Here is a 25,381-nt window from a genome sequence, read left to right on the forward strand (position 1 = left end):
CAGTATATATGCCTTTGATGAAAAGACTTATCCTGCCCTAAATATCCATTAATATCCACGAACACTCTTAAAATCGTGCAGAATAGGAACTGCTGGCACAAAACCGTGTGTACTGAAGCGTACAGAATGTTACAGAATGTTTCTGTGCGCTGCTGCTGACTGCAACAAGAAGCTGCTGGTGTCCACGTTATTACTGAACCAAAATAAGAACTTATTCCGAAGTTTAATTACAGAATAAATACGTATTTCTGTCCAACTCTGCTTGCTTTGTTAACTAAAGTACGAGGAAACAGGATATCAAACGATTTAACGTCAAAAACAGGACTCTTTGGGTGTTACTGTGATACTACTGTATGTAGTGCGCAATGATGCGGTTTGAGACGCAGACAAACTTTTGTTTTAGTTATTATTGGTGACTCTCTCTCTCTCTCTCTCTCTCTCTCTCTCTCTCACACACACACACACACACACACACACACACACACACACACACACACACACACACACACACACACTCACCGCCGGTTCCGTGAGACAGGCTGGACACTGATGTTTGGCCCATGACGGTGTCTGTGCGCTCCGTTAACGGGCCGCTGAGCAAAAACACCGCGCGCACCGTGAACAACTTCCGCTCCGCCGACTTAACGCGCGACTCATCATCACCGGCGGGCAGCTCCGTGTCCCGGTTCACTGGCTTATTACAGCGCTCACAAGCCTCATCAGAAAAGTGACTTCACTGGCCTGAAATACCGAGCATTCCTTCATGGGGACTGCGTGCAAACCCGCAGCAGTTTGCAGAGAGGAAGTGGCCTGACTCCTCCTTTCTCAGGCCCCTCAGCTCTCAGGCTCAGAGTTCCTCTTCCATCCCACACCAAGGAATATTAAGCAACAGAACCTCGTTTGTCCTTCAATACTTTTTCAAAAAGTCTTATATCTGCAGCAAACGTTTGCATACACAAAATGTAATAGATAGATAGATAGATAGATAGATAGATAGATAGATAGATAGATAGATAGATAGATAGATAGATAGATAGATAGATAGATAGATAGATAGATAGATAAACAAACAAACAGATCAAATGACTGTGATGGGTCTGCACAGTGTTCAGGGTGTTCCAGCTTTATGCCCCATGTCTCTTAGGATAACCTCTATTAACCCTACAATCCCATGTAGAATAAGCGGTATAGAATGGATGGATATACAGTATGCAGGGATGCTTAAAAAGGGGGAAAAAATCCACCTGGAAACACAAGTGTTTTACGCGAAACACAAGTGTTTTATTTTGATCACGGTGCAACAGTACAGTACAATAGTAGACTCTATTATTTAAGTGCAAATACACAACAGTGCGAGAGGTACACAGAGCAAAAAACACAGAACAGTGAATACACAGAAGAAGAACAGTGTTGTGTGGGAAAGCATTTGAGAAGTGTAGAAGCAATATTAGTAAATACTGTACCTGCCCCTTAGCATTATGGACAATTATGTATATTGTGTGTGTGTGTGTGTGTGTGTGTGTGTGTGTGTGTGTGTGTGTGTGTGTGTGTGTGTGTGTGTGTGTGTGTGTATACAGTACAGTATACACACACATATATGAACTGTATGAACACGTCATATCCCGAGTCAAATTCTCAAGTGTCCTTTAGCAATGTTTACATTCATCGTATTTCATAATATTTTATGTATGACACAGCGTCCAGTCTGACACCTTTCTCCAAATTACTAAAAAGAGCTTTACAGACTTTTTGTATGATGTATGATGACTGTCACTGTGATTCATTAAGATCCTGTAGGCATAAGTTAGTTTCCCTGCTATTAAAGTGCACAAGCCGGAAGCAGACGTGCTGTTGTGGTTATAATGCGGAAGTGTGTGTGAAAGCCCCTTGAATGTTTTCTAAAATATTTATGCTCATAACATATATTGTGTAACCACACACTAATCCCTTTTCCAATCATCTCTTGCTAAAGAATATATGGTTGGAATTTTTATTCCTCTGAGTGTATTTTAATAATCAGTTATTGCGTAAAAATGACACACTGATCACTTTTTGTTTCTGATTGATGTAGGACTGAATGTTTATATTAATAAACATTCTGAGTGTGATATAAAAATCTTTAATAATCTTTAATTCATCCAGCCTATAATTCTATCTTTTTGTGTAAACATTAAATTTAAAATCCAACCTTTGCTTCCTTCTAAATGTCTTATGATTGTGCTCATGGGGAACAATAACATTAATAGGTAAGAGTAATCATCTATGACTGATTATAGACAGATTATAGATTTTGATTTCATTCTGACTCCATGTTTGTTTTGACAAGCCGTAAAGATTTGCACTAATCAAATGGTCAATAATTTCTGCCTGAATATCCTGTTTCACTAAATAATGCATTACGTTAAGGATGTATAATGCATTATGATTTCCATTTCACAGCATCTTAAAAGCAAAGGTTTGTTTTTTTTGTATTACAATCGGAATAATTCTCAAAAGGTCCAGATAGATACATATTAATATATCACTGATGATTAAACACAAGCATGCTTTAGTGGATTAAATGATGCTTTGTGTGTTCTTTAAAGCAACAAAGGATGAAAATAAATTTTTCACTCAAGTATTTTATTATTAAAATGTTTTAAAGGAAATAACAAAAGAGGAATGTAAGCGATGAAGCAAGTTGGCTAAGCAGAAAAGCTAAAATATCACCTGTGTACACTTAGACATTAGAAAAAATATATACTGTATAAAAATGGTCCTATATAAAGACTTTCATTTCTGCATTGCAGAGTTCAAGAATTTGAAAAAATTCCCTTAGATGCAATATTTTAGCATCACGTACAAGGGAATTATTTCCTCAGACATCAGAAAACAAAACAATCTGTGTACTTCACATGCTCCTTTGAGATCAGTAAAACTAATGTTTCCTCCATTGTTACCTGGCAGATTTCATTGCAATCAAGTGTTCGATTCTGGAGCTGCTTGGGCATTAGCATCTAGTTTATGCCTGGCTTCCTGAAAAACAGGCCAAAAGCCACCCCCAACCCAAACCCCCTCCCCCCTCCCCTTCCAGTTTCTCTCTGGTTTAGCGGAGAAGTTGTGTGTGGGAGGGATCCGGACAGGAAGTCTAACGGAAACGAGCCTGCTCTGGAGATGGAAAGCATTGTTCTGTACGCCGAAGTTCTCATCCAGCTGCGGCTCCCCACCCCTTCCCCTCTTCCTGAGAGCTCTGCTCGCTATCACAACACTGTTCCTTACAAACGAGGCTGAAATCCGTGACTCAGTGCACGACAGCGCAGTCATATTTATAAGTTAAAGGCTGCATTTGTATCACCTCACATCCAACTGCCTTTAAAGCAAACAGTGGTCAGGGTTTAGAAATAAAATGACTTCCTGTTGAGCAGTGACTTTATGAACCACTTTTTGTTGGCAATACAATGTGAGAGAATTGAAGAACCGGATGTCAAAATTTGGGTCAGTTTTTTTCTCTAGTGCATCCAAATCTGGCAGTGAGAATCCATCAAAATAAACTTTATTACACTCTGACCATGCTGAACATTATTGCATGTATTAATCCTAATCTGCGTTCACCTCAGCAGCTGATGCCTTTGACGACCAGAAGACGGCCATAACGTTACATCAGGATGATAGCATGCTCTGCCTGCTTCTGATCAACACACACTCCAACAAGACTTGACAGGGCACCTTTTGTCTCTCACAGACAAAACACACACACAAATAAACAACACCTTTTCACACAACAGAAACTGATACACCGTCTGAGGTACCCGATATATCCTTAACTAACTGTACAAATAATTACGTTAGATAGAAAGCTATATCCAGCACCTCTGCCTTGACAAGTAATTATAGAACATAAGGGTTGTACAGCCATAAGAAAAGATGAGGAAGAGTGTATACTTTGCATGTATGAGGGTGTTTGAACCCTACAGTAGATCACTAAACAATGGAGATCCAGTGTTGATGTTTTTGGGGTTGGGGCTACGATTCTCTCCTTTGACCTGTGAGTGTGGAGTTTGCATGTTCTCCCAGTGCTTTGGGAGTTTTCTCTGGGTACTCCGGTTCCTTTCCCCAAACCAAAGATACATTGACAGCTAAATGGCATTCCTAAATTGTCTGTATTGTGTGTGATTGTGTCTTGTGATGGATTAGCACCTCTTCCACAGTGTCCTCTTGGTGAAGCAGCGGTGCAGAAAATGGATTAGATGGATAAGCACATGTACACTAATAAAAGATTACCTTTAAAACCCTTACTAATTCTTTTAGCTTATCAATCTAAGGACCCTTAAAAGTTCTCTGTAGAACCCTACAAGGCAGATTTCTCAAAGTGGGATTCGAATATAAAAGACGCAAAGAAGGTCCAGCCATCCAAATTCTAGAAGGGTAAAAAAAAAAAAGCAGGGAATGAAACGGGAATACACCTTGAATGGGAAGCAAGGCAACACACACATATATTCTCATCACACCAGTGTCCATGGCACAGCACCATGAACATACACATGTTAACACACTCATCCATACATAGGGGCTTGATGTACAGTAACCAATCCACCCACAAGCAGAGGAGGAAATAGGAGAGAGCACATGAATAGTAACCCTGATGCTGGAGCTGTGAGGTGGTGCCACCCACACCAAAGACATGTAATATGTAAACATTATTATAATACACTGTTAGGATAAAGGCTAAATTTAGAGCTTCGATGCTTGGCATGTCACTCTTTAAGGTTCTACAGTATATAGAATCATATAACAGACACAATTTAATGTAGAATCCATTTGGGAAGTTAAGAACTATCCAGCAAGCATTAACACATAAATAAATACATAAAGAAAAGATATAATGTCATTTATGGGACAGATTACAGGTTGATCTATTTCTTTTAGGTTTCTTTATATAAACGGTTGACAGTTTCCAAGAAAATGTCTTCGGAATCAATAATCAGGTTGGTGATGTATGCTCTGGAAAGCAGCAGAAACTCTGCTTGCATGCTGACTCATAGTGTCCTATAATGTTTTCTCTTTAGAGATCATTTATAGTGGGTGTTTTAGTGAGTCACCAAATTGCAAAACATCTCCTACGACTTTTAAGTAAGTTTCTAGAAAACACTGCCACCTTTTGGTCGTATGTTTACTTTTTCTTGCCATTAAATTAGAAGTCAGAAACGGTGCTGAGGTAGAGCAAAGATTTCACTGACTTAATGCAGCTGAGTCGTAAAGATTAGTACTTAGGGACTTTATGATGCTCATCTAGTCTGGACTTATGGGAGTTTGATTTGTGGGAAGATACATAGAGATGCCATTTCCTGAAGAAGAAAAAAAATCTCATTTCTCATTTTCCTTTTCTATTGGATAAATACTTAAATACTATAACTCTTTAACCTGTCTACTATCAATAAATACTCTTTTAGATTGTTTGTCCTTTTCTTTCTCTGTCTTCCACTAGCTTCTTTTTAGAAAGCTTTAAAAATCCGAAGAGCACTTGAGTAACCCCCTTTTTCTAAGAGTGAATTTAAATTATCTATATTTTTTGTATAATGTGTTTTAGGATCTAAGAGCAAGTTATAGAACAACTATTTGCTAGAGGTAAAAGATTTACATATAACTTGACAAGTGCTCTCAGATTCCTAGCCCTGAATTCTCCAGTCTCATGCAGCTCATAGCAGACAGCTGGTATATTAGCAAAGGGAAAGTACAAAATACTGATAAAGATTTTTTTTCTTAGAATAAACTGATTTCAGTTAGCGGTTAGATTTTTTTTTTATATTTTCAATGTGAGATTAACACAATCAACCACAAAGACATTTTTCATATCTATCTCTTAAACCCATTTTTTCCTTTTGGAGCTGACCATACAGCCCTTGTCCCGTCTGCCGGTTACTCTCCCAATCCACTCACGGCTTAAAAATCACAATCTTTTATCTTTACATTCGGACCAATATAATGAAATATGAATGAAATGAACTGCAAGCAGAGTTTATACACATACTGTACCATGTTCTTCCTCCATCTGAGTTCAGATGATTGAAGACTTTAATCCAAATTCCTGTTGAGTCAAATATCCCGAGAGACAGAGGTCTTGACTGAATGAGGAGAAAAACATCTATCCATTTGCCCTAGAGTGCAGCCTAAGTGCCAATGAGCAGCCAGTGATAATACATGCACCAAAGTATACCTTTCCACTTCACCGTAGCCTCCCATCAACGCAAAAGCAACCCCCTAAATGCTAACACTTCTAGATGAGCTACTTCCCATAATGAGGGCCGGCCCTCACTCTGGTGCTCTCACTGCCGATGGAGAGTGCTTGATAGTAGCATTAGTGTACTGGAAACACTGCTCGCAGCAGCCACCAACTCATTCAGGAGACAGATCCAATCGAAATGATGACCACTGATGTCGGTGAAGTGCACCAGCAATCTACTAAAAGTGCTTGTTGGGAGGCAGCCCGTTGCATATAAATACAGCCACTGCATCGATGCAGGTCGGGGTAGTAGAGATCATCAATTATTAACTGCCATTCTCAGCACAAAATATCTGGTAATTATTGTTTAAGTGGTGCTCTCTAGTTCTTTCCTCTGCCCAAATGATTTATTTATTAACCACAAGTCCTGAGATAAAGTTCTCAAGTAATTGGAAAATATTTTTTCTCCCCAATTGGTGCACGCAAATTTCTAACCATTGAACACAAAAATAGAAAAGTGGGAGAGGCATAAAAGCATCACAGGACAAAGATCAGTGCAGGGTGGTAGAATGAGTATAACCACAAACGCATTCTCTGATACGAAGGATCTTAGTACTGTCATATATCCGAATGTTGCTGCAGCTGCTTTTTGTGGAAGCTGTTTGTTTGCTTAACATAAGACAAAAAAAAATTTGCTAATGTTTGAGAAGTTAGGGAATGTTTGGGAAATTATTAGGGATCTAAAATACCTTGTTCATTTAATGGCACTGGTAACATCTGATAGCACCTGATACTATTTATTAAAAGACACAAAGGAGCATAAAATGAGACAAATCTGGATGTATTTCAAGACTTTATCAACCAAAGTTCTGTAGAAATGTCTGAAAAAATATCTGATACCCGATAAAACAGAATTTCACATACAAATCTCAGCACATGGCAAGCAGTACACAGCAGAAACCAATGCTATAGCAAATGCTGACAATGTCAAGGAAAATAACAGCTCTTACACAGTATGTTGTTCTTGATGTACTGGGTAAACCATTATAGGTCCTTGACTAGAATGAATGAAACGAATTAAAAGAATAAACCTGATTGTAGCTACAGTTGAACAAAAAGTGCTTCAATCTATGGTAACTAATGGCACTAGCTAATGTACTTCATTAAAAAAAAAAAAACTAACAACCATTATGAAGAAATAGTCAGGTAGCGTAAGTGCCATGACCTTGGTTGCTAGGTAAAGAGTGAAAACAGTATGGGTGAAAAAAATCCCTGACATTGCTGATTGATTATAATGAACCTATAAGTACAGTAGAAGTTGTTTACTGTGATATCAGTAGCAACAAGTATAAAAAAAGAAAATCTGAAAAACAAAAAACATATTGATCCATTCCTATTAAATACTTATTTAATATTATTTAATGAGATTAATACATACTTACTAAATATGTATCCTTCCACATTTTGTTGCACAAAACCACTGTAATATATGGAGTGTACCTTGTGAGTCATTGAAGAGTTTCTATTTAGTTTTTTAGTTTTCTATTAATGCAGATACAATCGATTTGGTCTATCCCAGGGGTGCACAAGTCCAGGAACCCATTTTTGCACCGGGAGGACATGCAAAGCATAGAGAGAGAATCCCCCCCCCCCCCACCCACACACATACACACACAAAAACACACACAGAGGCCATGGTAGGGAATCAAACCAAAAACCCCAGAGGTTCAAGGTAAACCACTAAGCCACTGTGCCTTCTTCTCTCTCTGCATGTATATGAGCTGGATGTTCACACTCTCAGCTGTAATCTGAGGCTATTTGTGTTCATATCAGACAAACTGTTTAAGAATTACTGCTTCATTTATTCATAGTCTCCTCATTTAGAATGTATTGAACAGTTGATTGCTCAGTTGTTTTTTGACCAGCTATGTGTTATTGATCAGTTGACCCACCAAAAACACTTGACAAAAGCTAAACAGTCGTTTCTTGGTTTAAGATACTATTTAAAACACGGTGGTTAGCCCATATTAAGAAATGATTTAAAATCACGAGGAATGTTCAGCAGATTTCAACGCACAGTAGATGTGTGAAAGATAAAGACAGCCGCATGCCAGCATGACCTCAGAGGGTTTTTGGATACGATGTAAACCACAAGAGAGTCTCAAAGACAGAAAGTGCAAATTACGGTTAGTTTAAATGTACTTATACCACAGCACTGTCAAATTACTGAATCTCAAGGTGTGGATTCTGTTTTATATTAACATAAATTAAAGGTTCACATTTATATGTCGATTCTAATTCATTATTGTTTCTATAGCAACAAGTCATTCACAGGGGTCTTGTATGGGGAACGTTCCACATAATCTAAGCCTAATAATAAACTGTATTAAGAGAAAGTGGTTCAGCAATGAGAAATGTATCATCATTGACACGTAGGAAATGTCTCTGATGTCAGCACTTTTGTAACATCCGCCCTGAGCATCTTTAGGGCATGATATTGATTTCTAGAACAGCAAAGCCTCTATTCTCTTGTCTTATATAACATGGAATGAGGAAAGCATAGCATGGGAAAAAAAGAAATGATTTTAATTCAAAACCAAGATCTACTGCATCCTTCAAGCATTCAGTATGTATGAAACCTGATGACATGAGCCTGTGGTGTTGCCAGTGAAACTGCCTCACATGGCAGCAGCATGATGAATTCGAAATTACACCAAACATATGCAAAGCAAATGGCTAAAAATGTATTAATGATGCCTTACTTTGTAGGAGGACAATCATACAGCTGAAATATACTAATAATCCTTTTAGAATGTATCAATTAAAGTAAATATCAATCTCCAGCCCCATCACACACCACTTCCACACAGAACGATTGTTATTTATCTGTTTAATTGATTCAGGAAGCAAGAAAAACTCTAACGTGCAGGACAGGTTGTTTTCCAGAAAAAAAGTTGGGGGAACCTGTGGTGTAACACATGATGAAAACCACATAACATAACATGATACTCATTTGAATAAAATCAAGATATTCTCTGTTCCACCATTTTGACCCATATTTTTCCTGTTTCTAACTGACAATAGTTAGAGACAGGACTGTCCTACATTTTATTAGTAACACCATACTCACACTGAGTAGAAAAAGCACCCCAGATCATGACGTTGTTTTGAAGACGTTTTTTGTTCTTTAAGCCCTTCTCTTGCAGATGCCGTCTTATGGTTATTGGGCTGCGGTCAGCATGAGTAATGGCCCTAATTTGGGTCGAGGTTTGGCCTTTGTCTTCGCGGTCAGTCTGTCAGATCCTCCAGCTCAGTGCAGGTAAAATATTTTTGGGTCTACCACTAGATTTTTTGTCCCATATCTCTCAGGATCTTCTCATATTTTAAATGTCTTACTGTCTCCAACCTCGGCAGCAGTGGCACGTTGCAAGCCTTTTTTTTTGCTTTTGCCATCAAAGCATTACATATAACATTAAAGCCATATTTTTGCACAGATTATAATTTTAAAGGCTATGGTTTAAAACTCTTGATTAGCTGATGACCAGTCTGTTTGTGTTTAAATGCAGTTTTCAATAAATTGCCCACTCTCTATTTTCTGTCTCTATCTGTCTCTATCTGCTCTTTTGGCATTTTGAAGAAGTACTTTCAACCTGGATACGATACCAGTGCAACGTGTGAATACTTTAATATTTAATATTTTCCCTGGTCTTAAGATTTTGTTCAGGAGAGTATATATATATATATATATATATATATATATACCATAATGTTGACCATTTGTTATACTGCATTATTACACCCTCATGTGGGGGCACTATTATATGATATGTCTCAAAAACTCATAAATCCTTCCCTCTAGCAGTTGATTTTGCATCCAAGTATAACCTTAAGTAGTAGTTCCACCGCATCATCAATCTACATGTGTTTGTCATTTATTTTTGTAATATTTTTGCTTTTTCTGCAATTCATCTGCTCTACCTCTCATTATATATGCTCTTAATATTATTCTTAAGCCATTTGATATAGAACATACTATCTCTAGGCTGGCCTACTCATGCTAGTGTTTGCACTTTTTTTTTATTTTTTAATGTCTAGAAAACTTTTTGAAAATGCTGTTTGTATAGATGGGTTTTTAAAAATAGTACAAATAGTAGTGAACTTTATATAGCACCGTGCTCTTTTGTGCAATTAACTTATTTATTTTGTCAGCAATGCAGAACCCAATATTGTAAGCACAGTGATGAGCCAAAACAAGTAGAGACCATTAAATCTCACCCAAAAGATATCTAAGTATCTTCTATGCTTTGGATGGACAGAGCAAAAGAATCATACCGTTTGTTACACTGGTGTTAATTCTTTTTACTTTTGGGCTTTTTACCCAACAATTTGAAACAATAAGTCAATCAATATTTGACATCCTGCTATTCTGCCTGTAAGTGATTTTTCCCCAACAAGGATGGGTCTAATTTGAAAATCTGGGACATTTAATAATAGCACATCACAGGGAGAGTGGAGAGCATTAGGTTTCCAAGTGCGGGAAAACAGAAGCTAATGATGCCAATAACTTGCATGAGATTTTCAACAACAGAAGCAGAAAGAGTAGATCATACCTCCTGCATAGTGAGAATAAAACAGAACATACAGTAGAATACCATGAATTATTCTCTTTTAGAGTTCTTGAGTCCATGAGTAAAGAGAATTGAATATTGTGTGATCTGAAGCTCATCACTGGCATGTTCATAAATATACCTTTACAATCTTCTGCTCTGGAAAATAAGCTAAATTCACACTCTTTGGTTTGGCATGGTGGCACAGTGGAAACCATTGCTGCCAAACAGTTCTAGGAACACCTTTGTGTGCAGTTATCTCATTGAGTTGCATGGACCACTACAGCAGAAACCCAAACCAGGATATGCTCCTGTCAGCCCTGTACAGGAAATCTTAGACTCAGGTCGCACAGTGAAAAGCATTGATGCTAAACAGCTCCCTAGGTTACTGTCTGTATGGAGGTCAACATGTTCCCATCTATCCTTGTGGTTTTTCTTTGGATTCTCTAGCTTCCTCCACCAACTAAATCATGTCGATAGGTGGAATGGAAAAGCTAATCTCTCCCTGTTTGTACTGTAATGGACTGGTGTCCCATCTAGGGCGTACTCAATGATGGGCATGTGGTAGCTCAGTGGTTAAGGTGTTGAACTACAGATCAGAAGTTTGTGAGTTCGAACCCCAGGTCAACCAATCTGCCACTGCTGGGTCCCTGAGCAAAGCCCTTAACCATCAGTTGCTCAGTTGTACAAAATGTACATTGCGTCTGCCAAATGCCATAAATATAAATACTCTTGTCTTGCTCGCATGTCTGTGGGATAATCTCTGAATCTACAACCATTACTGATAATGGTTGAATGATGATTCTGAGCCAAAGTTACCATCTGTTTAGAGTTTCTAATGTTTGGCATGGGTTTTCTTTTGGTTCTCCGGTTTCCTTAACTCCTGAGAGGATTGACTAAGATAAATTGCCCCAACTTTGAGAATGTGTCTGTTCATGGTGCCCCTGGGTAAGGGACTGACTTCCATCAACAGTGCATTCCAGCCTTGCACCTAGTGGTCTCTGCATGGGCTCATTATTTATCATGACCCTGATAAGATTAAAGCCACTGATTTCCCATTTATTTTTCACATGACATCATTCAAAATGACAAGTGAGAGAGTATAAAAGTCCAAGCGTGAAGCTGAGTAGAATTATAGTCCTCATAGAACATGAACTTGTAGGTCACTTACTAGGTCAGAAATTTACCCAGTTACACAGTTACAGTTGCAGAGTGCCATTTTTAATGATGGGGTGCTCTTTATTTGCCAAGAATATGCATCAACTTTATAACCTTGGATTGTATCACTTCTCAGATGTCACAGCACCTAATCACATTCTGTTCTCTGCCATTGTTTGTGGATCCTGCAGCTGAAACTATAGTGTATGTATTGTATGTGTGGAGCTTATAGAAAGTACTGGCTGTAGAAACCAAGTGATGAGTTTGATTGCTATTGCACAGGAAGAGCAGAAATTACTTCACAATCCCAACTACATCATAACATCAAGTACTATCAGATCACCTTTTTTTCTTGAACATGCAATGCACCATCATAGACAATGCATTACTGACATCCAATATGCCTGCCTAATGAGTTTTAAATGGCAAAACCATACATTATACAGTACATAAACAAAGCATGTCCTACAAATATCCACAGTCAGTCTCTCTAAGGGAAAAAAAATCAACATGCAGTTGATTGCAGTTGCATACAGTATGCATCTGGGTATGCACTCATTGTCCACTATATTAGAAACATTTGTACACCTGCAAAGTCATGCAAGGATGTAAATAATTAATCGTGTAACAGCAGTGGTATGCATAAAGTCAGGCACTTAAAGCACAAGAGCTTCAGTTCACATCAAACCTAAGAGTTGGGAAAAATTTTGATTTTAGAAACCTTGAGCATGACAATTATTTAAGTGCCAGATGGGTTTGAGTATACCAGAAACTGCTGACCTTTTCTGATTTTTAATGCATTTACATAGAAAGGTGTGGAACAAAATATAACCAGTGAGCACCAGCTCCACAAGCAAAACAATTGATTGATTATTGGATAGGTGAGAGGAGAATGACTGGTTCAAGCTAACAGGAGGGGAATGACAACTCAAGTAAACACTCTTTACAACCATGGTGAGTAGAAATGCATTTCAGGGTGCACATATTTTGAGGGGGGTGCAAACAAGAGCAGAAAATCACATCAGATTCTACTCCTTTTAGCTATGAACAGCAGATCCGAGTCTAAACTGGGTACATGCTAATGTAAGCCGGACAGTTGATTCAAAAAGGTGAGGTGATACTTTTATGTATATTTACTGAAGCTCTTGAACGGTATGATTAAAATCATTAATCTATTACCACATGGATAATTGCTTGAATGTGTACACACACACACAAGTGTAATAAAATTGACATATGCAAAGCTCATGTAAATATTCAGGGATGGTAACATATAGTATCAAATCTATGGAGTGCCACAAGACTTAGTTGTTTGTCTTCCTTTTTCTCTATACCTGTATATTCAGGCTAATAGCTATCAGGCTATCTTTTTGTGCCATTATTAGGTGGATAACACACAACTCATTTTTTCTTTTCCTCTCTCAGACTCTCATGTTTCAACTAAGATCTCTGCATGTCTGGCAGTCATCCCATTATGGATGGCAGTTCATCACTTAAAGTTAATTTCAGCAGTACTGAGCCGCTGTAGATACCTGAAGATAAAGCTATATTTCAACATCAGGAGATTGCCATCGCCCTGAAAACCTGAACATCACACTGACAATGCATGTGTACTTCAGGACAACTAGCAATCATTCTCAACTAATGTTGCTAACCTGACTCTGTGATGCAGGATTCTCATTTATAGTATCAGCAAGATTTAGCTGTTCCTTCCCACAGAGGCCACTGCAACCTTTCCAACTGCAGTGCTAGCTCGGTGTTGAAATACTGACCAGAAGAGCGCATTGCCATTGTTGGGTATGACCTCAACTGTTCAGTTAAATGAATATGTTTAATGTAAGCTGTTTTGGATTTGGGCATCTGCCAAATAAAATGTAAAATGAGCACGCCTGATCCAGAATACAGTTGTATGACTCAGTTTCAATCTAACAAAATTCTCCAATACCATCCCATTGCTGCCTTCCAGTCTGGTCTTCTAGCCCTGCCCCATCCCAAATTGCAAAAAATAAATAAATAAAAAATATTACATTATTTATTGATATAAAAAAAACAGTAGGTATTTGTGTTAATTAAAATGTAAAATCACAACAAGCATATGTTTTGTTGCTTCATTTTCAAACATATCTAGAGAGTCATGAAATTTGCATAGTATCTCAGTTGGCCAAGCAAAGCATTTGAGAGGCAAACTTTTTGTGAGTGTTCACCTTCTCCATTTTCACTAGGGAGGCTGAGGGGAAACAGATCCTGAAGGGGACATGGAGTTTCACACAACACCAGCATCAGATTCAAAACACTGATGATTGTCTGTGAAAACATAAATGGACCAGTCTCAACCTACTGTATCACACCTATGCTTTAATCAAACCTGCACTATACCACATGCCCTTCGAAGCTCAAACATGACTTGACTGACCATACCTCGAGATTATTTTCAATACTGGCATCAAGGTGGTGTAATGAACTTCAACCTGTCTGTCCAAAGAGATGAATCACTGGCGGTCTCCAAAAGATGACTCAGAACCCACCTCTTCACTCAACATTTACTGTATATGAGCACTGAATATACACACAGAAAGAAAAACATTCACCTGAATTGTACGGCGTTCTAGAGACTGTACTTACTTCTTATCTCCTTGAAGTTCCCATAGGATCAGTAAAGTATCTATCTATCTATCTATCTATCTATCTATCTATCTATCTATCTATCTATCTATCTATCTATCTATCTATCTATCTATCCATCCATCCATCCATCCATCCATCCTCTAACAGGGATATATCATGATGGAATTAATGGCACCTTTTTGTACTAGAATGAGGATATGTTTTTCAATAATTTACATCTGGGGTAATTATATAGTCTGTAATTCTTAAATTAATAAAAATGAAAGAAAAATAATAGAACAGATGACACAGCCAACTATGTTTAAAAATCACAAAAAAACAAAATTAGCTTTTCTATGAAATTATGAGTTATGAAAATTTGCGCAAAATCGAATAAAACCAAGTCATTGTTTATAAATAGAGTATGTATCATTTTGCTTATAATGACATAATCATGTGAAATCTTGCATATGCAGTAGCAGTAGTCTTAGTGTTTGCATCATTGATGTTTTCACATCAGTCCCTAGTGTGTTCTGGTATCACTGTTTCCAAACAGAAGGTGATAAAACATTCATTAGACATTCATTTCATTCATATTTGGTGCAGCAGGGAATTTCTCTCTCTAGGACAGCTTTTTTTTGGGAATTTTTGCTACTGTCTATTTACATGCTACTTGATTCCACATCATTTTTATTCCATCCTGACCATAATGATTTGTATTTCAAATATGTATTTTTATCAGAAGCCCGGCCCATCCATAAAGTGCAGTCTGAGCTTAAACTATAGACTGGCATCATTCTTAAACCATTCACTCAATGTTTATATAAAGTAAAATATTAAAGTGGTCACTAAGTAAGGCAGAGGATTAAATTTACACTTTTGAGGACCGCAGGCAGCTCACACATACAGTATATTCTCTATTCAGCACAAGAATATACTAAGCTGTAGGACAATGACTACAAATCCAAGGTGTTTTAAGAGCTCAGAAATATGTGTGAGCTACGTGGAAGACAGGGCTGTCAAGTGTCACGCATTGAGAGTGACAGTCACGCATTTCGGTCTTTTATCACGCTCTCCTGAGACACATTGTATTTGTCACGCAGAAAAACTCACTATTTATCATATATTTAGTAAGCCGCAGCGTCCAAAATGTATCAATCCGCACCGCTGTCTCTATGGAACCGGGCAGGAATCAAGCACCTGGAGTTCTTTGTCGAGCCTGACACATCAGCCAATCAAAAAAGAGGCTACACAATAGCCAATCAGAAAATAACACTATTGTATATGGGTAAGATTTAACGCAAGAACCAATGAAAAAAAAAACATATTCATTAGAGACTGTATTTTCGATGGTCAGTTTGAACAAAACCTCAACATGAAACAGCTTGTCTCTGGACGGGACATTGTCCTCAATCATGATCTATCTATAGTGGGTTGGAGATGTCACTCTTGCCTGTCTTCAAAACTTGAGAGCCCTGGGAAGAGCTGGACTGTGAACTTCTAAGATGTTTCTCAAATTTATCTGAATATCATTTTAAATCTTATTCTGCAAAGCAGTTTAAAGCACTTCTCTTCAATATCTATCATGTTTACAATTTAAGCTCACATTTTCAGACTGAATCCCATATTATTAATAGATTATGGTCTTCATTGTTCTTTATCTGTCTCCAAATGAATAATGCTTTTATCTTATTGTTGTCCTGACCAGGTGCTGTATAGTGATTCCCTGACCACACTTGGATATGCAAATACTAAAATCTTTTTAGGATTTTACAAATCAGTGGATTTGAGTTGCAAATATATCAGACAGAGGCTCTTAACATGCTTCCTCAATCCATGCAGGTTCATCATGGAGTGAAGGAAAGAAAAATGTTCATACTCACACTCATGTTAGAGCCCCTATGAACAAGCCAATCAGCACAGCCATACACAAACACTCATACACAAACTTGGATGCATGTGTGCACTAAATAGTTTCAATGAATCCAAAAGGAAATGGGATACATTTTAGGAAACATCTGTCTAGGGATTTTCCTCAGTGCTTACTCTAATTGTGTGGTAATTCTGCAGTACTGTACAGACACAGTAAAGGCTTAAAGTAATAGGCTTGTGACATGTAAAGTGGTACAGCGACCTCCACCGATCGCATCATCTGATAAAAATATCCGAACTCTAATGTCTTAAATTGTTGCTTTTTCTTGCTGTGTTTATTCAATGGTGAAACATAGCGATTGATATGCAGCATGTCAGATGAAAATCAATCAATCCCAGACCATTATAGAATTCAGCACAGAGTGATAGCGGATAAGCTCCTGGTACTCCTCCTGACCTTTTAAATTCATTAAAGTAGCAAACTTTTAACTACATCTCTCAGTATCTTTACACACACACACACACACACACACACACACACACACACACACACACACACACACACACACCTATCCACATGCACAGCTGGAGAATGAAATTAAGCACTCACAGGCATGCTCCATGTCTGGAAGGAGAGAAACCGATTGCTTCAGTGAGTGGCTTCTGTGTTTCTTTACTCATTTACTCCTCTCTCTTTCTCTCTCTCTCTCTCTCTCTCTCTCTCTCTCTCTCTCTCTCTCTCTCTCTCTCTCTCTCTCTCTCTTTCTCTCCTTCCCCTCACCACTGTCAGCCCCTCCCGTGCCGCTCACACAGCATTCCTCACTGCAGTAGAGCGCAGCAGGAAGAACACAGAGGACGACAAACAGCCATTACGTCCATTAAAGCAAACGAATGGAGCCAGGGCGAGCCCATCAAGTGGGACCTTCATATCCGCTGGGTCTTTCAGATTCAGCTCAAGGCCATGAGAGAGACTGAGGCAGGTCTTGGGGGGGGGTTATGATACAGTTATGGTTAAACAGCAGCTTCCAGCTAAATTAAAGGACTTATCCATTCATTCTGAGCTTGTCTTTTCCACAAGTCAGAAATAGTTATGCAAAAAACATCCGCAGATGTTCTTCTTTAAAATAGGTGCTGCCTTAAAATAAATGGACTTCCTGGATAAAAGGATTGAGGCAGCACCTTGTTTGAGCGACCATTGTGGGCACTTGTGAGTCTCTCACTGTTTTTAGTCTATTTTCAGCAGAGGAACGTGACGCCAAACCGTAGCCAAAAAAAGCATAAATCTTTGCTGGTGATATTCGTCTCCGGTTGGATGAGAGTGAAAGGGAGCTTTCACTGCTTATCCCTAGAGGCTTGGCAGTCATATGAGCCAAGTATTTTAGTATTTGGTTTTGCGATTAAACTATAGCAGAGACTAGATCTGTATCTGATTTGTGGGGGCGATCCGGTGCAAATGGAGATAAATTTGTAAAACCTAAACCCTCAATGTATTTCTTTTTATCCAAATTTGAGTTCATTTGAAAAATTCAACCTTCCGTTCATCTTCAGTAACCTCTTTATTCTGAAAAGAGTCCTGCTGGATCCAAAGTCTACCACTAGGCAGGATGCCGGATTACACCTTGAACGGAAAGCAGTCCGTCACAGAGAACTTGTGAAATGACTGCTTATTTTATTAGCTGGCTCCTTAAAACTATGCCTTACACTGATACTTGAGATGTGAGCCAAAGAATTCTTGACAGGAATGAAATAAACAGCATTAAAAAATTCTCAAAGTCACCAAAGCACAGTGTAAAGACATTAAGAACAGGTGAGTATTTGTAGATCAGTGTAACATTCCTGTGCTTGTGGGTTTTAAGGCATAGCCTGTGGCTAATAATCCTGTACATAATCTTTCTTTGAACTAACAGCTTCGTAAACGCTGACGTCAAAGTCCAAAGTCCATTTCCGAAAGCAATTCATTAAGTGTCCTTGTGTTCTTGAAACAGCATTAAGATCCTATTACAAAAGTATTGACATCCTGATGATCTTCTGTGTTACTCTGCCGGATATCTGAGGTTTTCCACTAAGACTTTTTAACTAAGCAAGGCTACTTTTTGCTTTATCAACAAGTGCTGAGAGATAATAACTTATTAGAGTAAGATTAGGGTAAAAATAAACAAGCCTGAAAAATGGGTAATAAACTAATGTACTGAAATTTATTAAGAAAAATATTATAATCCTGCAGTTTGTATTTTCGTAAGCTACTGATAAGTGAATATAAGTGAGGAGAAGCAACAAAAAGATACACACACACACACACACACACACACACACACACACACACACACACACACACACACACACACCACACAAACACACACAGTGAGACTGGAGTAAACATTAGCAAGGGTAGAATCCCTGTTAAGAACAATATTCATGTTGTTGTTGTTGTTGTTGTTGTTTATTGTCTAATTTATAAACTATGTATAAAATTGAGAAAATGAAACTAAATTTTCAAATCTAAAAATATATTCTTACAAATATTGACACTTTAAAAACGTGCGTGAGAAGTATATTAAAGAATATATACGATTATTCATTTACCTGGTACATTCTCACTGAAATTACTTAATCCTCTGATTTCTCGTTTAAGGGTGAGATTAATTATTTTGGTTCGTTTTCTGAAGAAAAGATTAGTTATTTTTGATGAATTCTCTGGAGGACGGATTAATCTGGTCAATTTTTGAGGGAGAGATTACTTACTCTGGTTAATCCGATGAGGCAGTGATTACTTTTTTGTGTAGTTAATTGTCTAAGGAAACTCGTCTAATAGAACTCTGTTAGTAAAGTATGGGATAAAAATAAAATAATGGGCAAGATGTTATTGGGAGATATACAACGTCGGGGAGGTGTAAGGAGAGTCACTGATGTCCCAAAGTTAAAAACAGAACATCCTAAAATATTTTATTCCTCTTACACCATTTTGGCCCAATTACATTGATTTAGTTATTGAAGAATGACACGTGGTGTTAATCTGTTTATATGTGTGTTTAATGCCATGGAACATACAAACAAGTTGATTTCTGAGTCAAAACTCTGTTGGTTTTCAGTGTGAGACGTGTTTTTTCCTTCTGTTGGATAACATTACACCGAATTTTTGAGGTTGAATGTAAACACCTTCAAATTTTTGATGATTATAAACAACACTTGGGGCATCTCAGAAGTAGAAATGGGTTTTACCCCTGGTAAAAAAAAAATAGCTGATATTCGCATAATGGTGGTAAGAATTTCAAAAATATTTGTGTCTACAATGGAAATAGCTTCTTAACTAAAACGTAGGATAAAATAAGGACAATTATGGATAAAACTCTGTTCTAAGTTTTTGCAATTCATCCAGTCTTAAAAACTATAACCTGCAGGCGTACCACAAGCTGGATGAAAGATGTAGCGCATAAAAGCATATTATTTGAGCTTGTTAAGTTCCTTTTTGCAAGTTATGTAGTCATGAGACAAAAATAAAGGTCAGAATATAGAAAAAAAAAGCCTATAGGCATTATAAAGGGAGAGACATGTGATGCTGCAGGACTTTGCTTTACTCCACAGACCCCATGGATTCTGTTAGATTCCTCCGAATCTCGACAACTGTATCAGGACGGACGGACGGACGGACGGACGGACGGACGGACGGACGGACGGACATACAGACAGACAGACAGACAGACAGACAGACAGACAGACAGACAGACAGACAGACAGACAGATAGATAGATAGATAGATAGATAGATAGATAGATAGATAGATAGATAGATAGCCATACAATACAAAGGATAAAAGATTTAGAGATTAAAGTGGATTCAGTAGATACAGGTAGGAATTTATACTGAAAAAAACTGCAAAATATACAGACAATATATGAAAATATGAAATGTGAAGTTATTCTGAAAATAATGCAATAATAGAATGCTACTCCTCCACGCACATTCGCTGTGATTATAATGAGGTGCACATGGCTCATTAGGCTCATTAAGATTGATTAGACAATAATTCTGGTTTAGTACCAATAGCACTAATTAAATTGCAGGACTGCAAACAAGTGATGGCTCGAGTCGAGATTAAACGGGACGTCTGAAATCAAAACTCTATCAATAGCTCTACGATCGCTCACTGATGGGATGAGAGAACGAAGTGGCTATCACTCTCACAAACATACACACACACACACACACACACACACACACACACACACACACACACACACACACACACACACAAACACTGCATTTATGATTTATAATTTTTTTTAGGTCTTCCTAGTATGTAACTCTCTACATTGGTTCATTTATGAGTTTTTTCCACATCCAAAATATTCTAAACATATTACTAAAAACAAATAATTAAATCTATTTGTCCTTTATTATTTATCAATTTAGAGTTGAGCAGAAAGTATTTTTATTAATCCCACACAATAAACCTATTAATATTGATATACGTTTATCTTTGAAAAACCGAGGTGCTTGTAATTTCCCTCTGGCATTGATGCCATAAAAAAGATCCATCCATCCGATCACTTTGTGAATCTCTTATCCTACACAGAGTCACAGGAAACCTGACGTCTATCACAGAGGACACAGCGGGGGACAAGACGAGGGACAAACCCATCACAGGGCACAATCATGCACATGACAATTTAGAGATTCTAATCAACCTTCTTAAGAAAGAAAAGCTCAAATGAAATCACTAACTCCCCACGCATGCATAACATCAAATATGATAGAAACTATTATAGAAAGAAAATATTTTAAGATTCCTTCCACCTACATCATCATCTTTTTTCATGTCAAACACAACATTAAATGTCATGCCTCTCCTTTTTGAAGATGAGCCGTGGTGCAGTTATCACAGCGGAAAGGCATGATCGCCCTGCTAATACATGTGGCCTTTAAGCCCATGCGGAAAACACCCACGCCTGATGTCTCACACATTCAGTAAGCACACTTTAAGAAGTGCTCATCTTAAAGGTTCAGAGAAAGACAAAGAGGAGGGATGCGTCTTGCCGCCCCTGCAGGTCAACACAAGCCAGGCGACCTTTACATCTGGGTAAAGCTGTACTGAAACGTTTTGGCACTTGTTTCTATAGCAAATCCAAGCTTTTTTCAGAATCTATTGTTCATTACTCGTTTTGTCTTAGTGCAGACAGCATGTTATCTAAGAGAAAGGGTGAAATAAAGTACAGAACTATAGGTAGAAATATAGAAATGACAAACCGCATTAGTCTGTGTTTTGATATCATACAAATGATATTTCGAACTGCAGGGAGACACGAATATAAAGAATGTGCAGTGGGTGTTGTGTTTCTAGACATTTTAAGTATCACTTGTATGCAATTATGCTAGTCATCAGAGAGGAAAAGGAATTACGAAGGGCCTACCTTAACCGGATCAGTACACTGGTAGAAAAAAGGGTTATATGCATGTTTTTTTTTTAATAAGTAAGGGTTTCAAGCTTCGTCAAATGGTTCTACTTAGAACTTTCTCTTGTAGAAAACACTGTTGGGAACTCTAAAAAGAGACAAACTACTAATAAGAGAAATGCAAAAATTATATATTTGTATATACTCCTGTATATTTGGTTCTTCCCCAAAAGGTTGCCACAAAGTTGTATATAATGTCTTTGTATGCTGTAGCAGATTGTAATCTTATTACTGAAACTACAGTAAGATGCTCAAACATGTTGCACAAAGCGAGTTCAATGAAGACATGGATTGCCAAAGTTGAAGTGGAAGAACTCAAGTGTCCTGCACAGATCCCTGACCTCAACCCCATTAAACACCTCTGGGATAAACTGGAACACTGACTGATCCCCAGACCTCCTCACTCAACATCAGTCTGATCTCATTAATGATCTTTTCACTGAATGAGCACAAAGACATTGTATAAATTCTAGTGGAAAGCATTCTTAGAAGAGTATATTTTTTCTAAATATACTCTCGTATTGGTGCCCATAACACTATGGGACAAATACAAAAAGCTTTGAAACAGCAATGTTGATGAGTAACATGAGATTTCATTTTTAAAAATCTCTTCTCTGGTTAAATCAGCACACCTCATCTCTAATCTCTAGAACATCCAGTACAAATCGAAGCATCAGAAGTACATCAGCAAACAGTCTCCACAACGTTTAACAGGAAGCTCGAATATTGCACATGAAATCTCCAACAAGAGCACTGAACATAATAAGCATCCATTTAAGGATTTAACTTCTTCCAAAAGCTGCTTTAATCCAGGCTGTCTCCTCCACACTGCATGGAGTGTGCAACCCTCTCAGTAGGGCACATTCACTTCAGCTTCTCTATCATTAAGAGACTAATTGTGTGCATCCTCACATCAGCACCAAAGGAAGCCGAACCTACAAATTAATCCAAACAAAGTGGCTTGCTGAGTCTTTTTCCACAATGCTGTTGAAATCACGCCGAAGACAAAGTCGCTTTTGTTCTCAAAATGCCGACTACCACAATTAGACAGGCAGAAAGACATATTTAAATGTTTTTTACACTCATACAATGTTCATTGATGAAGTGATTTTTACAGTACAAGTAAGTATGAATTTATACACATCTAAAATCCAACCGAACTGAAAAACTGATTTGTGTCATGCTTTCTGTGTCATGCCTCAGGTTGTACAGAGGAATAAATTTAGCAGTGAGATATTACAGGAACTGTGCATTGCCCTGTCCTGCAGCTGGACATTATAAATGTTTAATACTGTATGCACTCTAATGGTCATGACTGATTTATTTAGCCTGCAAATTTTGAACATTTAAATGTCAAATAGTAATGACATCACCTGAGACTTCACCTGGCATGATAGCTTTTATGTCTACTCCACAATTACTGTAAACATGTCTCTCCTGAGATAACACATACTAATGTGTAATGTAGTGGAGGACACAGAAGGTGCTGAAAACCAGAGCAGTGAAAGAATTTATTATTATTATTATTATTATTATTATTATTATTATTATTATTATTATTAATAATAATAATAATAATAATAATAATAATAATAATAATAATAATCATCATCATCATCATCATCATCATCATAAAAACAACAAAACAACAATACTACTAATAATAATGATTATTATTAATGTTTTATTATTATTATTATTAGTAGTAGTAGTAGTAGTAGTATTAGTATAATTATTATTAATGTTTTTGTTGTTATTTTTTATTATTATTAATGTTGTTGTTGTTGTTTAATTTTTATAATAATTATTATTTTTATCTTTTTTTTTGCGGTAATATTTCTTCCATTAAAAAAATCAAAAATAACATTGAGCGAGGCCTTGAATATCGTTTGTATAGTGCAAAAATAGAAAGCTTTGTTCGCCCCCTGGTGGTTATATCGAGGTAAAACATCTAAACCTTAAAAACTATTTAAACGCTGCAGATTTACAGCGTCATGCTAGCACGCTTCAGTCCTGTATGTAAAACCATAACGTGTAAAAAAAACAATGAAATTAACAATTAAAGAAATATTAAAGATATGTAAGCCATGCTGTCAGCAAAAAATAAAAAAAATAAAAAAATTTAGGTTACCATAAATTCTGTGTAGACATTGAACCCACATTTCATGGAATTAGCATTAAAATTTAAACCAGCCATATACATGCTCTCCACAAAACAAGATGAAATATGCAGAAGTATGGATTAGTTATGATTATGGAGCAGACTTTTGTGCTAATGTGTTGCTGGTTTAAAAGGTTTGTTGTCAGGAAGTGGTTTTAAACCGTCAAGCCTGCAGAAATGGTGCAATGATAAGACAAAAGCTTGTGAGTTCAGCAATGAGTTTTATCACAAATTAGTGATTAGAGTGATATCAAACTTTTTGATGCTGGAAGAATGTGAGTGGATTTCTAATCTAAAGAGTACAGCTCTTGTTCCATCTACAGTCACCCTACAGGGTCCATACAGGGTGTTTGTGGTGGTTTTAGACAGGAAGATGCAGCAAACATGCAAATACCGTCATTAGACCATTGTAAAGGTCACACGTGGCTCGTAAACTCAAGAACCCACGATGTGCACACAAGACCAAGAAAAGATCCTTCTCCAGGGCTCTGATGCAGGGTTCTGACACCAAACAAAAATAGAATTTACACCTGTTTTGGGGTCCAATGTTCAGCATTGTATTCCCTTGCCATGTCACTCCACATTTGGTTTATGGCTCAAGTAGATATTCTCTGAAATGTTCATAAACAACTTAAATTTAAAAAGCGAGAAAAATGGCACATCGCACACTGAACACCAACAGTGTCCGGGTTAAATTTATATCAGACTTCCTTCAAGTCAAGTTAAGTCAAGTCAAGTCAAGTCACTTTTATTGTCACATCACCACAGCACATGTGCCTTGGTTAGTGAAATTCTTAGGAGCAAACTCCAGAAATTGCAGTACAGTTATACAGATAAAGATATAAATAATGAGTTGACATGTGAAAATTTGTTCATATATATAGTTAGTGCAATATGTGTGTACAATATGTACAATTAACAAACATAATGAAATCAACAGGTTATATGTGCAGTATGCTCATATATATATAGCCGGTACAATTTGTGTACAATATAAATAATTTATTTGTTTATACTGATTGAAAATGTCCAGTAAGTCCATTTCCATTCCTTTGGTAGAATCGTACACCAGTGTACTGGTAAAAAGGGTTAAATAATTTAAAAAAAAATTAAACAGCAAAAATAAGCAAAACATTCAATTTAAATATTTTTATGACACACACATTTTAGCTGTTGTAATGTTTCTAATCAGGACCAATACAAATAATTTTAAAATGTAAAGTACTAATATGTCATTGACCTACATACCTATAGGCTCATTTTTAAAGAAATTCATTTTTATAGAGCCATTTTAATTTAATGCTATGACAAACATATCTCCTAAAATCAA

At 37.2% G+C, this 25,381-nt stretch overlaps 1 protein-coding gene across 5 annotated transcripts in view; it reads right to left on the reverse strand.

Annotated features, from left to right (window-relative positions):
• Window positions 1–25,381, reverse strand: part of phactr2 (phosphatase and actin regulator 2) — a 48,382-nt gene that overhangs the window by 21,583 nt on the left and 1,418 nt on the right. Inside the window, exon 1 of one of the 5 annotated variants that reach the window (XM_027145886.2) lies at window positions 17,051–17,134. The exons of 2 other annotated variants lie outside the window; for them this stretch is intronic. In XM_027145886.2, coding sequence (XP_027001687.1) covers window positions 17,051–17,063 — 13 coding nt within the window. In that variant the 5' untranslated portion in view covers window positions 17,064–17,134. Of the gene's footprint in view, window positions 1–519; window positions 826–6,012; window positions 6,456–17,050; window positions 17,135–25,381 lie in introns of those variants that run through there. 2 more of the 5 variants (XM_027145885.2, XM_027145883.2) reach the window with 2 other exon arrangements.

Source organism: Tachysurus fulvidraco, chromosome 4, assembly GCF_022655615.1.
Source record: "Tachysurus fulvidraco isolate hzauxx_2018 chromosome 4, HZAU_PFXX_2.0, whole genome shotgun sequence".
In the NCBI taxonomy this organism is placed as follows: Eukaryota; Metazoa; Chordata; class Actinopteri; order Siluriformes; family Bagridae; genus Tachysurus; species Tachysurus fulvidraco.